The sequence below is a fragment of the Anas platyrhynchos genome, chromosome 2 (genome assembly GCF_047663525.1).
Source record: "Anas platyrhynchos isolate ZD024472 breed Pekin duck chromosome 2, IASCAAS_PekinDuck_T2T, whole genome shotgun sequence".
Lineage (NCBI taxonomy): Eukaryota > Metazoa > Chordata > Aves > Anseriformes > Anatidae > Anas > Anas platyrhynchos.
Genome location: NC_092588.1, coordinates 22,554,589 through 22,568,181, shown reverse-complemented (window position 1 = coordinate 22,568,181; position 13,593 = coordinate 22,554,589). Strand labels below are relative to the sequence as shown.

The 13,593-nt window shown below is 41.1% G+C and overlaps 1 protein-coding gene across 6 annotated transcripts in view; it reads left to right on the top strand.

Moving 5' to 3' along the window:
- The first annotated feature begins 7,303 nt into the window (after nt 1-7,303).
- VPS13B (vacuolar protein sorting 13 homolog B) overlaps nt 7,304-13,593 on the top strand; it is a 465,257-nt gene continuing 458,967 nt past the window's right edge. For 5 of the 6 annotated variants that reach the window (XM_072034434.1, XM_038173544.2, XM_072034433.1 and 2 more), the window contains exons 1-2: nt 7,304-7,483; nt 8,531-8,708. In XM_072034434.1, the coding sequence (XP_071890535.1) occupies nt 8,562-8,708 (147 nt within the window). In that variant the 5' untranslated portion in view covers nt 7,304-7,483; nt 8,531-8,561. Of the gene's footprint in view, nt 7,510-8,530; nt 8,709-13,593 lie in introns of all 6 variants that reach the window. The other variant, XM_072034432.1, reaches the window with a different exon arrangement.

The following is a 13,593-nucleotide window of genomic DNA, read 5'->3' as shown; positions in this document are numbered from 1 at the left end:
AAATTTTATGTTATAATTATTCATCTTTGGGCTACTGAATGATGTTTACCTGTACATAATGAGCTGTTCAATGCATTGTGACAGGATGATATAATGAGCATACTCTGAATTTCTTGTGCATCACGTCAATGCATGTTGGATACGACACACTGGAAGTCAATACCAGTTGCCAGAGAATAGGTTAAGTAAATTATGGACCAAAAATAGCAGGTCCTTGGAGTAGAAAACACTCTGTGCAATGTTGCCTACTCAGTGTGCTTCACACTAAATGGAAACGTTTCCACTTTCTCCAACTTCCATTTCATACCAAATTAATGTTAGTAATGTTGAACCCAAAACATGAACAGAAAACAATGTGAATTAAAAGAAATAAATCAGAAAAGCAAATAATTGATAACAGCAGCCTAGATAGTGAGAAGCACTTGGTTTAAAGCAATAACAAATCCATAGCGTCTCAAAACTTATCAAAACAAATGTGTCAAAACTTCAAAATGAGAAATAGGTCATGTATCACATTTTCCATGTCTCCTCTACTTCTTTGCTGTATTCACCTGCTCTGTCTTCACCTCAGTTTAAAATTCAATCAAAGCATTAGGCTTCCTGCCTTAAGCATTGGTGCAGTCTCCTTTCTTGTGTCAGCGTGGTCACTTGTCCATATTTTCAGGCTATCATACACTTCCTCCTAATCTTCCTCCTAATCCCGTGTGCAGGTATTTTCCCCAGACTTTACATGTTGCTTTTCAGGGGTAGAGCTTTATATGTTCCCTTTAGTCCTTGGTCTCTTCTGTAACCTGATTTCAATGTATATAGCCAGATTTCAGTGTTAGAACCCGCGTTTACTCACCTATAAAGTCCTGGAAGCACAGGAGATCGCTGCTGAAACAACAAACATTTTCTTCACACAGAGCTGTGGCAGCCAATAAGATGCCAAAGCTGGATTTTTGGAGCCGACACGCATTTTATGGGTTTTGCAGTTTTCGTAGCTGTTCAACCTGTCTGATATTCATTAATATCAGCTCTAAAATATTCAAATGAAGCCTAAGCATGTCTTCATTTACATAAAGAAGAAACTTTGGAACAGACATAGCTCTGCAGAAATGCTCCTGGCTTCAGCTGCAGGACAAAGGGCATCACAGAGTGCCACAGCTTCATTGAGACACTGATTTTGCCAATAAATAATGAAACAACTGGATTTTAGCATAATTCAAACCAAACACATTCCTGAGCTTTGCCATTTCTATCTTCATCCTCTAAAGAACCACCTGGTGACACAAAATAAAGCTGCCATTTACTTTTTATCTTTTGATAATACTTAAGGTTTTTAAAGGAAAAATGCAGTAGTAGGATGGTATTTGTATTTATGCATTTTGTATTTATTTCTAATTATTTGTATGTGTAAATAAACAAATACAAATTTCTATATCTGTAGTATTTGTAGTTCTATATCTGTAGAGATTGAAATATAAATCCATTAATAACAGAGAACAGTGGTCATTTAACTCTTGAAAAGCAGGGCTATTCCAACAGAACGTATGCTAGAAGTTGTCATTACAAGTACATGTGTTTTGCATGAACAGTACAGCAATAGTCAAGCAAAAACCTGTGTGAAACATTTAGTGCATAAATCTCCTCGTGCCTGGAGGCAGCAATAAATTACATGTTTCTTCACAGATACATTTACCATTGTCAAATACACATTTCATGTATTGGAACCAAGAATAATATCTTCTTGGTTGGCTTTTTTTGATGTGTTCCATAATTAGGTGTAGAATTCAAAGATATCTCTTTAGACCCAAAGGACACACGAACTCTTTAAGCGTTTCTAAACGGGTCAGGTTGCTTTATATACCCTAAAACTGCACTACTGAAACACAGGTAATTGTTCTCCTTTGTTACCGATCCAACAAAACCTTGCAAAAGACTTTAAAGATTTAACCCTCCTGATCTGGATGTGCATGCATGTCTCCTAGGATTTACCTGGAAATTACACTCCCAGAAGACCAAAACTGCATTGCTTGTATGCTCCCGCTGTCTTCAGTTCAGGTTCCCTATCATATCTTTCCTTCACTCTGGTATGTGAATAGAAGTTCAGTGCTCTGCAGAAACAATATAGCCTCTATATCGGAGGGCTAGCAGTTCCAAAAGCAACCTGAATGTATGTAAAAAGAATTTATGCACTCAGTCTATTTTTTAAAACTCCAGTTACCGTAGTTAAATCCTTACACCTGAGCGTAGCCAAGCTGTCCACACCAGACCCTTTGCACACCAGCAATGCTCATGCTGGTTAAGTTGGTTGTTAGACCATTGCACACCCTTTTGAAGAGAGACTTTAGAACCACAGAACCACAGAATCATTAAGGTTGGAAAAGACCCCCAAGACCACCTGGTCCAACCATCCCCCTACCACCAATGTCACCCACTGAACCATGTCCCCAAGCACCATGTCCAACCCTTCCTTGAACACCTCCAGGGATGGTGACTCCACCACCTCCCTGGGCAACCCGTCCCAATGCCTGACTGCTCTTTCTGAGAAGAAATGTCTCCTAATTTGTGAGATGTTTCCCCATTTAAGACACAGTGAGCACTCAATAACAGGGAAAATTGAGGAAGCCAGCAAAAACCTTGAGACAGGTTAGCACTCTCTGTAAACTCTCTGTTTACTCTGTAAACGTGTCTCACTCCCCAGCATGCTGAGCCTTCTCCCCCTCATCTGTAAAGGAATTTTAACATATTAAGAGTGTATTGGGATATGTGATCTTCTAAAAAGCCAGATGAGGCAGCAGTGAGCTGGGATTATATACCAGAAACTACTTTTTTTTCCAGAACCTTGTGAATTTAGTACACTAAATGAACACTTTCTAGTTTTACTTAGTTTGAATTTCACCATCTCAACAGACTCACGCTCATATCATAGCTACAAATTCTAAATTTATTTTAAAAACAGCTTTTTCCTTTTTGAGCTTTGATTTTTCATTTTAAAAATCCCATAATTCAGTAATCAACCTTAATTCTTGGGAAAAAAACAAAACAAAACAAAACAAAAACAAACAAACAAACAAACAAACAAAAAAACAAACAAACAAAACCAAAACCAAAACCAAAACCACTTACCTTAAGTCTATACCTGAATGTCTTTTTATGTATAATTTTCAGGCAAAATTTAGGGAATAGAAGAGCAAATTAAGCTTACAATAGATAATTTTCTGCACCTTTCAATCTGGAATATACCTAACATTCAGATCATGATGAAATTGTATGTGCAAATTTAATAAAAGTTATTTTTTTTCCCAAATGCCAAATCTGTGTGCATTTTGGTGAATTTGAAAATAATTTCAGAGCAACATAAACAGTGGGGCAATGATTTGTTTCCCACTTTTTAATGGCTACATATGGTGTAATAATTGGATATGTGCCAGTACGAGTAAGCAGGGTAACTCTAACAGAGAAACAGATTTGATTTATATTGCTTGCTTTTGTTGGTGTAATTTTTAAAAGCCTGAAAAATATTAGAAGGTATGTAACTTTAGTCAGTATAGCAATGAGCTCAGCAAATTCCCGGTGAAACAGGACAAAATTTAATATCATAGCAGCAAAAGCACAAAAAGAAACCACCAGGAAACATTACAAATTAACCAGTCCATGTGTTAGCACCCGGAACAGGAGAGGAGGAAGAAGCCCAAATAATTTTTCTTTCTTTCACAGCTTACGGTCAGCAACTCTCTCATGCTGTCAATCTCCTGTTGTCTACGGGGGATATAATCACAAAATAGTAGACTTCTTCTCACACATGGGTAGACTGACGGCTTCTGAGACCAACTGCTCGCATCCATGATGCTGTCTTGAAGGCATTGAAGCAGGAGAGGCAGGACTGTCCGCCAGGACAGACACAGACAGCCCATCAAGTTAACCCCATTAAAGTATCCAACATTAGCTAAGGGATACAGAGAAAGTATAGAGGACTGGAAAGTTTTTTTTTCCTTATGTAAAAACATAGATCCTCACAGGTTGTCTCCCAGCCCTCCTTGTCAGCAACCTTCGATTACTACAGACAGCCTGGGCGAATCTACTTTAAAAAACCTCTGCTGACACTACTGCTCCTGGCTGCCTGATGTACCCGAGGTGGGAGACTACCTCGTCTACCTCTTGTGCTATTAGAAGCATAACAGCTGTCAAACACCAATGTCATAGCAGGAGGCTTTGCAAAACTGTGCTCAGAAGAAAAGGCTGCTTTAAATTTGTGAACAAAACAGGTAGAATTGGACTAATTTGGCTGCATGGTTGATTCTTGTTTCATTTTATTGTTTTAAAGCTATTTAAAAGTCTAATTTCCTTGTTTTTCCCCTTCACTGCACCTTCTGGTAGTGGGATAGTCACTTATTCATACTCTGTGTTTCCTCACCTTTCCTCATTTCTTATGAACTCTGCTCTTCCCTTCCGTGTTTCATTTACTCTGCCTCTGTTGCAGAAAATGGCAAATCATACATGTACATATCAGCAGCAACACTGAAGCTAGAAGCATTCCTACAGTCTCTTTTATCAAGATAGAGTCCTGTGCAGACAGACACGTTTCTGGAGGACTGCCCTGAAGTCCTGTTATCTTCACACTTCTGGCCAAATGTTACACAATCTTGTGCACACTTCCCCTCTCTCTAGTTTTAAATATATCAATTTTTAATGGATTCAGAATTACTCAAGCCATCCACTATATGAATGAAGATGCGTGTGTCACTAAATATGCATTTTTAGGTTGTACCTGACCTGTGTGTCTCACCGGGTTGCTGAAATACTGAATAAATCGGGCTAGTTCAGGCAGCTGCACTACGCTGACATTTCCAGCAGCTATGCCTTTGTTGCTTCAGTGGGCCCAAGTTAATTTCTCCACCTATTACCTGCAAATTCCCTGTGTCCCAAGCTCTCATGTCTTTGTTCTTCAGGGACCTCTTGGAACACTCTCCGGCTGCTTTCGTTTCATGCCACCCATTTCCTTTGTGTCAAAGACCAATTCCTGCATGATCCCAGGTTTTTTTGTGCTTTTCTCTTCTGTAGGAAATAAATTATTCAGGGCGTCAACATACTGGAACTGGAACTGAGATGGAGGTAGTTATAATGAAATGCTAATAACTGCCAGGAAAATTACAGAGCTGTTCAGAGCTGCTAGGTCTGCCAAGCAGCTGCCAGGAACACTACGTGTCTCCCCTACTCTTCTTCTAGTTTACTGATTTTCACCAAAATAGGGCGTTGTTCTTCAATTCCAAACTTTCAGAAAACATTCCAGCGTTGATTGGATGTGTCATTCAAAAGTAATCACATAATGGACAAAGGAACAGAGGAATGTTTTTCTGTTGAATATGAAGGCTTTTGATGCATGCTTAGGGTGTGCTACAGCATTACACTTATCTGTTGGCACATCCCTCTGCTGTGTCAATGCAAGTCTACAGGGAGGCCGTGCAATGAATGAGGTTGCTTCCATTAACACACATCATTTCACTGAGCTGGCTCACAGCGCACACTCCCAAAAAGTTTTATCAGTAAATTCACCACTCCCACAACTCCAGCACAGGGACAGAAATGCGTAGCGGTTATGAAAAGGAAAGTTTCAAGAACGTTAGCACTAGAGAAATGGCAAGCTGAGACCATATTTTTATTGAAACATCACCGATGTTGTTAAAGTATTTCTGACCTTCAGCTGCCTGCTAGCATCTCTTAGAGGTTGACATGTTACAGCTGCTGAAAATTGCCCAACACTTCTGTGGAAGTGGTAACCTTCATCATAAGAGTAAAAGCAGCCCAAACTGCTTCAGGTTTCTGAAGGGAAAACTGCCTTATGGGTTTTGACTTTTGAGCAAAGATGGCACAGCAAGTGAGGTGACTGTTTATTAAAAAAGTTGGAAGATTCAGGATTAACTCGGCACATGTAGGCAGGGTGGGCAGCTAACCCATCATGAACTGGCCTTGATTAGCTCCCACAGACTTCAGCACAGGGACTGGTACCGCAGTCAGTGCTACTGGAGACCTCACTGCCTGGGCCCTGCTTCACACGAACCCACTCCCCACACTGCACATTGAGCCTTTTTTTTCCAGACATGGAACTACACCATGCAGGTTAAATGCACAAGATTTGGAATTTCTACAAGGAATGTAAAACTAAATGGGTGTATCAGACACTTCTTTAAAAATCAAAGTAGGAGTTTTTTTTTTTTTTTTTTTTTAACAGGTTAGTCATCCACACTGGAAGAAATGGAGAAATTGGAGAGCTGCCTGGCCAAGAAGGACCTGGGAGTGATGGTTGATAGTCAGCTGAGTATGAGCCAGCAGTGTGCTCAGGTGGCCAAGAAGGCCAACAGCATCCTGGCTTGCATAAGAAACAGTGTGACCAGCAGGGCTAGGGAGGTGATCGTCCCCCTGTACTCAGCTCTGGTGAGGCTGCACCTCGAGTACTGTGTTCAGTTTTGGGCCCCTCGCTACAAGAAGGACATCGAGGTGCTTGAGTGGGTCCAGAGAAGGGCGAGGAAGCTGGTGAGGGGCCTGGAGAACAAGTCCTACGAGGAGCGGCTGAGGGAGCTGGGCCTGTTCAGCCTGGAGAAAAGGAGGCTCAGGGGCGACCTTATTGCTCTCTACAGATACCTTAAAGGAGGCTGTAGCGAGGTGGGGGTTGGCCTGTTCTCCCATGTGCCTGGTGACAGGACGAGGGGGAATGGGCTAAAGTTGCACCAGGGGAGTTTTAGGTTGGATGTTAGGAAGAACTTTACCGAAAGGGTTGTGAGGCACTGGAACGGGCTGCCCAGGGAGGTGGTGGAGTCACCATCCCTGGAAGTCTTCAAAAGACGTTTAGATGTAGAGCTTAGGGATATGGTTTAGTGGGGACTGTTAGTGTTAGGTCAGAGGTTGGACTCGATGATCGTGAGGTCTCTTCCAACCTAGAAATTCTGTGATTCTGTGAAATCAGCCCCTGCTCTTTCCCACATGGAGCCTGTGGGGATCCCATTAATCCCCATTCCCATGGCATTGGGGCTGTCCCAGAGGGTTTTCCTCTGTGAGCACAGCTCCGGGCATGCCGAAATCCAATTTTCTCCTCACGTCCAATACCGAAACTCAGAGCCTAGGCAGAACACCACACGGAGCAATAAAGGAACCACACATCTTTATTCGACAGGCTGCGAACCAGCTACACGCCCGCTGCCACCCCACAACACCGGGGCGGAACTCCTGGCAAAAACACCTCTCCCCCGCCTTCACGCCCAACTTCCGGCCTCGCCGCGGTGCTCCCCTGAAACCCTTCCGGCCCGGACGATAGAAGGTGGCGCACGGAGCGGGGAACCAGGAAGCGGCCGTGAGGCGGCCGCGCAGAGCGCAGGGCTCCTGCTGCCCGGCCGGCCCGGGGGGGTGGGCTCCGAGCCGCTGTGGGGCGGCCGCCCGGCCCCACACAGCCTCGGGCACGGCCGGCACGGGAGCTGCAGGGGGTGCCCCGGCTCGCTGGGGAGGGGTGCGTGTCCCTGGGGAAGCGCGAAGGTGCGGGGAGGGGGTGTGGGGTGGTGCTAGGGGAGACCGGGGGCAGGGTGGGGGGCGTTGGGGTGAGGGGGGTTTGGGGTGAGGGGGGTCTCAGGGGGGTGTTCGGGCTCTGTGCGCGTTGGTTGGGGTGTGGGAGCGGTGAGGGGCTGGTCGGGGGTGTTTTAATACGAGTGTTTGTTGGTTAGGGGTGTAGGGTTTGTATAGGTGCAGCTGTAGCTGTGGCTTGTGGAAGTTTTGTGTGGAAGCAGGGGAGGGTGCTTGAAATTCTCTCTCTTTCCTTCCCTTTCTGTTTTTTGGGTAGCGAACATCCTAGTTATTAGCTTCTCTATATATGCATATATATGTGTGTGTGTGTATATGTGTATATATATATATATATTTATGTATATATATATATGTATATATATATATACGTATGTATAAAAGCTGGGAATTTGTAAACCCAAATAGATACGCTTTCATCTTGATATCTATTTCATCTTTATGTGTAAGTATACAGATGGTTGGAGTTGTTTAGCGTGGAGAAGAGAAGGCTCCCAGGGAGACCTCACTGCAGCCTTCCAGTATCTAAAGGGGGCTACAGGACAGCTGGGGAGGGACTCTGTGTCAGGGGGTGTAGGGATAGGGCAAGGGGGAATGGCTTTAAGCTAAAAGAGGGTAGGTGTAGATTAGGCATAAGGAAGAAATTCTTCACTCAGAGGGTGGTGAGGCCCTGGCACAGGCTGCCCAGAGAAGCTGTGGATGCCCCATCCCTGGAGGTGCTCAAGGCCAGGCTGGATGGGGCTTTGGGCAACCTGGGCTGGTGGGAGGTGTCCCTGCTGTGGCAGGGGGCTGGAACTGGATTGTCTTTAAGGTCCCTTCCAACTGAAACCATTCTGTGGTTCTTTGTCTGTATACATATCCTTTGCTTAGAATTTGAGGTAGATTTTCTTCCTGTGTCCAAGCAATGTGGTTGTCAATTTATTGGAAGTTATGCTGACAGATTTGTATATAATACCTCATTGTCTTGTCTTTTTCCTAGTGCCTGACACGTAACACAGAAATCTTCCAGAATGTTGGAGTCCTATGTAACTCCCATTTTGATGAGTTATGTGAATCGCTACATCAAGAACTTGAAGCCTTCAGATCTCCAGTTGTCACTCTGGGGTGGAGATGTTGTGCTTAGTAAACTTGAATTGAAGCTGGATGTACTTGAACAGGTATGTTCTGTTTACAGGAGCTGCATTATGTGTCTTTGATTTCAGGAAAATCAAAGGAGTTTACCAAATAGTTTACGTGGGTCTGCACAGATAAATGTTCATTTACTGCTTGTTTTTCTTCTTATGCAGATCTCTTTTTTCCTGCATTTAGTTACTCTTGCATTAATTCTATGCTATTTGTTTGGTGGTGAATGGTAATTCCTTTCATGTACTACAAGCTAAGGGGGCGTGAAGAGAGAGGTTTTTTGTGTGTATGTTTATTCTTTCAGTGACCATTGTTTAACAACAGAAACATCTAACTAAATCACTTTTCCGGTCATATTTACCAATTGCATGTAGTAACTAGTTCAGAATGTCACAGAGTCAAGTAAGACCTCTTTAATTATGCAAACTAAACACAGATTTGTGCTCTCTGTATTGTTTTATGGCTACAGTTTTAATCATTCCAGTTGTATCTAAGCCTGAGTAATTGAGGGACGAATTTTGTCAGCTAGTTTACGTGGATTAAACCTGAGGCTCCATAATTTAGCATGAAAAAGAAAAGCTTCACCAAGTAAAACAATTGATGAAGAATTTGGAGCCTGTAGTTAAAATGAACCAGGTCAGTCTTTGCTGAGGAACTGCTTCCTTCTGTGCTTATCTGTGTTGACAGTTGAAGTGTGTCAGACAGATAAAGCTGTTGTACATGGAGTAGCAAGTCTGAGCTAGAGCCCCGTGTCCAATTGTATCCCAAATGAAGGGGCTGAGAGATAAATAAAATAGTGGAAGCAAAAACTAATGGAAGATATAGATAATACAGCTATGGAAGAGAAAGGCAAAAGACAAGGACAGTGTTTTCTCTTTAAATAGAGTAAGATGAGGCAAGAGTCTTTTATGTGTGCCTCGTATGTGTGAGATAAAAAGGAATGGAATAAATTGCACTCAGAGAGACTTAGACTGGACATTAAGGAAATTTCTTCTCATGTTTTAGTCAGATTATGAGGCATCAGAGTAGACTGTGGAGGCTGTGTGGTCATTATCGGGGGAACCTTTAGAAATATGAAAGAAGTGTTTATGGCCAATGAAGTATTTCTGATCCTCTTTCAGAACAGGATCAAGCCTTTCAAGAGATTGTGTCAAATTGTCAGTGTTTCTGGAAAGACCATGATTAACTTCCTTCCAATTAATCCTTCCAAGTATTTGGTGCCCTTTGTATTTTCTGTCAAGGCAGATGCCTTTCAGTTCCTCATTTTCTAGGTGCAGGTTGCCCATACAATTAGCGTGGATACTAGATGGCAGTTGGCATGATGTGTTCCTCCTGTGTATATTTAAAGCCTTTTTTAATGTGCATGTTAGGGAATCGAAGAAGGATTGATCAGAAGGGAATTCTGGAGGTTGTCTGATCCAACCTCCTGCTTGGAGCACTCAGAGCTGTTTACCAGCATTATATGAGATCAGCTTTCTTCTGTCAAATCTTGGGTTCTCCAGCCTGGGTTGTGAAAACCTCCTTTGGGTGAACTCTGCCAGTGCTGTATTGCTGCTGTAGGGACAAAATTTGTCCTCACAACAAACAGTGACTTGGGGTGGACACATCAAACCATGCATGTTACCTGGCACTACAGGAGTCTGCTGCCATCACTTCTATCGTTCACTTTCAAGTAGTTTCTCAGAAATGATCAATCCTTGGCCTCATCCTTGCCTGTATTAGCTTCAGCTGGGTCCATAAATACCCGGTGCGATCTGTTGCTGTCTTGGTTGTTGGAGAGGCAAATGCTGCTTACGTACCCATGCACAAATATCATTGGCTTTGATGGGGATGTGAATGTATAGTAAATACAAAATGTAGCTATTTTTTTTTTTTAATATTTAGCATATTTAGGATGTCCTTTTTCCATTTTTCTCTTTTTTAAATCTTTTTTTTCCTTTTTTTTTTTGGGGGGGGGGGGGGGGGGAAGGGATTCTGCTTTATTCCTGCTCAACAAAACTTCTCTTTTTTTGAGTATGTAATAATGCAACATCCCTAAGCCTTTGCAGCTGGCAGGAAATTCCCCTAAAAAGCTGCAATCTCTAGAAGTTACCTGTATTTGTTAACTTACTTGGGAACATTGAACATTGTTAGAGAATTCAAGCTTCTCAAGACAACTTTTGTGATATAGCTGTTGACTTAGATTTATCAAACCCAAGGAGAGAACATTTCAGTACCTGAAAAAAAAAATATATTTTTGATATATACATGTATATTTTCTATGCAGTCATTAAACTAAATTGAATATAACTTCTTGGGGTAACTTTGCAATAACTTTTAGGGTCTGTCTCTCCCCTTGCTACCAGGCAGTATTTTTGACAATACCAGTTTTGTAGTGAAAGCTGAGCACTCAGGCTCAACCTCTTAGCTACAATGTGGCTTTCAGACCTAATTATGGCATTCTTTGAATCCTCAGTTAATTTCATAATAATTATCTTTAGTTGAAGATTAAAGCTAATAAAATTAGCATCTCTGAAGATATTTTTGAGATTAACAGTACAAAGTTACTGTAATTGGCTGCCAGATACATGTTAATAGCTTGATAATTCTTTAGTGATGGAAAGGTTCTTCAAACATTTTAGCTGGCTCACATATTCTGTCTGTTATCTTGGTGGAAGTGTTTTTGAAAGTTAATTAAAAATGTAATCAGTGTGTGACTGTAGGGTCTTTAAACCCTTGGTTACAGTGGTAATGGCCAGTACCTTTTGGGTCATGTATGTTGTTTCACTATGCTGTATTTTGGTCTTGTAAATTAATAAGGAGCAGAGCAAAATATGGTTTGTGTTAAGACTTCATTAAGATTGTGTTTCAGGTGTCAATGCAGATTGAAATTGTGTTGCAGGGATGGCATGTGTGATTAAACATGCACACAGTAGAAAACCCAGCAAACCTCACTATAGTGTTACACTTCTATGATGACGGAATTTTTTCATCTGAAAGCATTCAGAAGTAGCAAAAATGAATATGAAAAATGATAATGTACTTAAAATAACCTTAAGGAAATAAGGGTGTAAAAATATCTTAAGTGCCTGAGCAATGTGCCACTGTGTTACTTGCGAAGCACCATGTGAAGAAGAGGTATTTGAACACTGACACTCAGGAACAGTACTTAGACCCCAAAGTAATGAAGAGTCCTGTATTTTAGAGCAAGGGGAATTAATATCGTCTGGTCTGCAGTCTTGCGTGATGTCAGCCAGTTATTTACATGTCAAGCCCATGAGTTTGTTTTCAGCCATGTCATAACTTTTGAAAGATTTATATGATGTAAATGTAAAATGTGAAAGGTAGGGCCTAATCTGTCATAAGTACAAATAATACATTCAGAATTTCATGCTGTACTTAATGAAAGGGGAAAGGTTGCACAGGAAAGGAAGAGAAATAAAACCAGTCTTTGTTATGTTGGATTATAAACAAGTTACTAAATTTGGCACACATTTGTTTTGTATTGTCTACCGAAGTAACACAACAAAGATTTCTCTGCATTGCTCTAAGGAAACTTGCTTGTGCAATTAGGATAATGTCAGACACTGTTTGTATCAAAATTCCTTTGTAACAAAGGAACTATGTTTTGTAAATATGCAGAAGTTCTGTGTCGCTATGCATTTGGCTGTATTGCTTCAGTTTGAAAGAATTCCGACTTCCATTCATTTTTTTCAGTACCATGCAGTTAGCTAGAAAAAAAAAAAAGGAATACGTTAAATCCATCCAGAAAAAGATGTGTTGTAGAATGGGCTTTGAAGTAAATTCATAACTTCCACGTGTGAAAACAAGTCAGGATCTAAAAAGACATTGTAGTACCGAGGTATATATAAAATTATGCATCTGTGAGTGAGGAAAGGGAATTTATTTCTATTATCGTAAATAGTAATAGTTTGCTGTTTGAGTCATGAAAGCATTGTTCCTTAAGTTGCAGCGTGTTTTTTAGATGGCGTATTTTTCTGATCATTTATTTCTGTGGGCTCCCACAAAGCTGCAGGACAGAAGATACCTTTTCATTTTTGGTATTATCTGTGCAGCGATGTTTGTAGCTAAACTGCCCTGTACTTGGTTTTCAGTGGCTTAACTGCAACTGTCTGGATTCACATTTTATTTGTGTTGATTTTCTGCCTAAGGAGAGAGGCTTTTAGCTAAAATCTTCCAGTGTGTTTGTGAAAGAGATGAAGAAATGTGTTGTGAAATCAAATTAACGATTCTCCAACTAGTTTCAAGAGGAGGTCTGTAACTCATGTCTTGTAATGAGGACTTAAAATTGAGATCTTGTGTAGGTGTAGTCAAGGTGACAGCCAGGAGTCCATGACAGGGTATGTTTTCTTCTTCCTTAACCTTTAAATTTATTATAATACTAGCATGAGAGTACAAACTGTACTTACATAAAATAAAGGGACCAAATAAGTGTGTATCTAACAAAAACTCATTAGTAATTCTTATTAAAACTCTTCGTTGTTAGCGCCTCATGGCTTTCGTATAGACTTTGTTTTCATCTGTGTCCAATCTTAAGAGCACTGAGCTCTTACAACTCAAAATACTAAAATATTTTGGAAGAAGTCAGTGCTTTGTCCATGTTTGTTTAATTCCAAAGTTGTTCTCAGAATAATTCAGTTTGGGTATCAATTTAAGTACTTTCACCTGGTTCATTTCTACTTATCTCTGGAATAGTGACACGTTTTGTGTTAGCTCCATGGAAGAGGTGGTTTAAACCTTTTATTACCAAGGACATAGTAATCCAGGTGAGTCTTTAAAACAGACTAATTGTAATGTGTGAGCAATTATTGGGCCAGTTGCCAAATTCAGTGGCACACTGCTAATTTGGGGAGGGAGAAGAACCTTTGACTTAGGTCTTGCGCTAGATCCTTAAAATAATAAGGTTCAAGTTACAAGTAA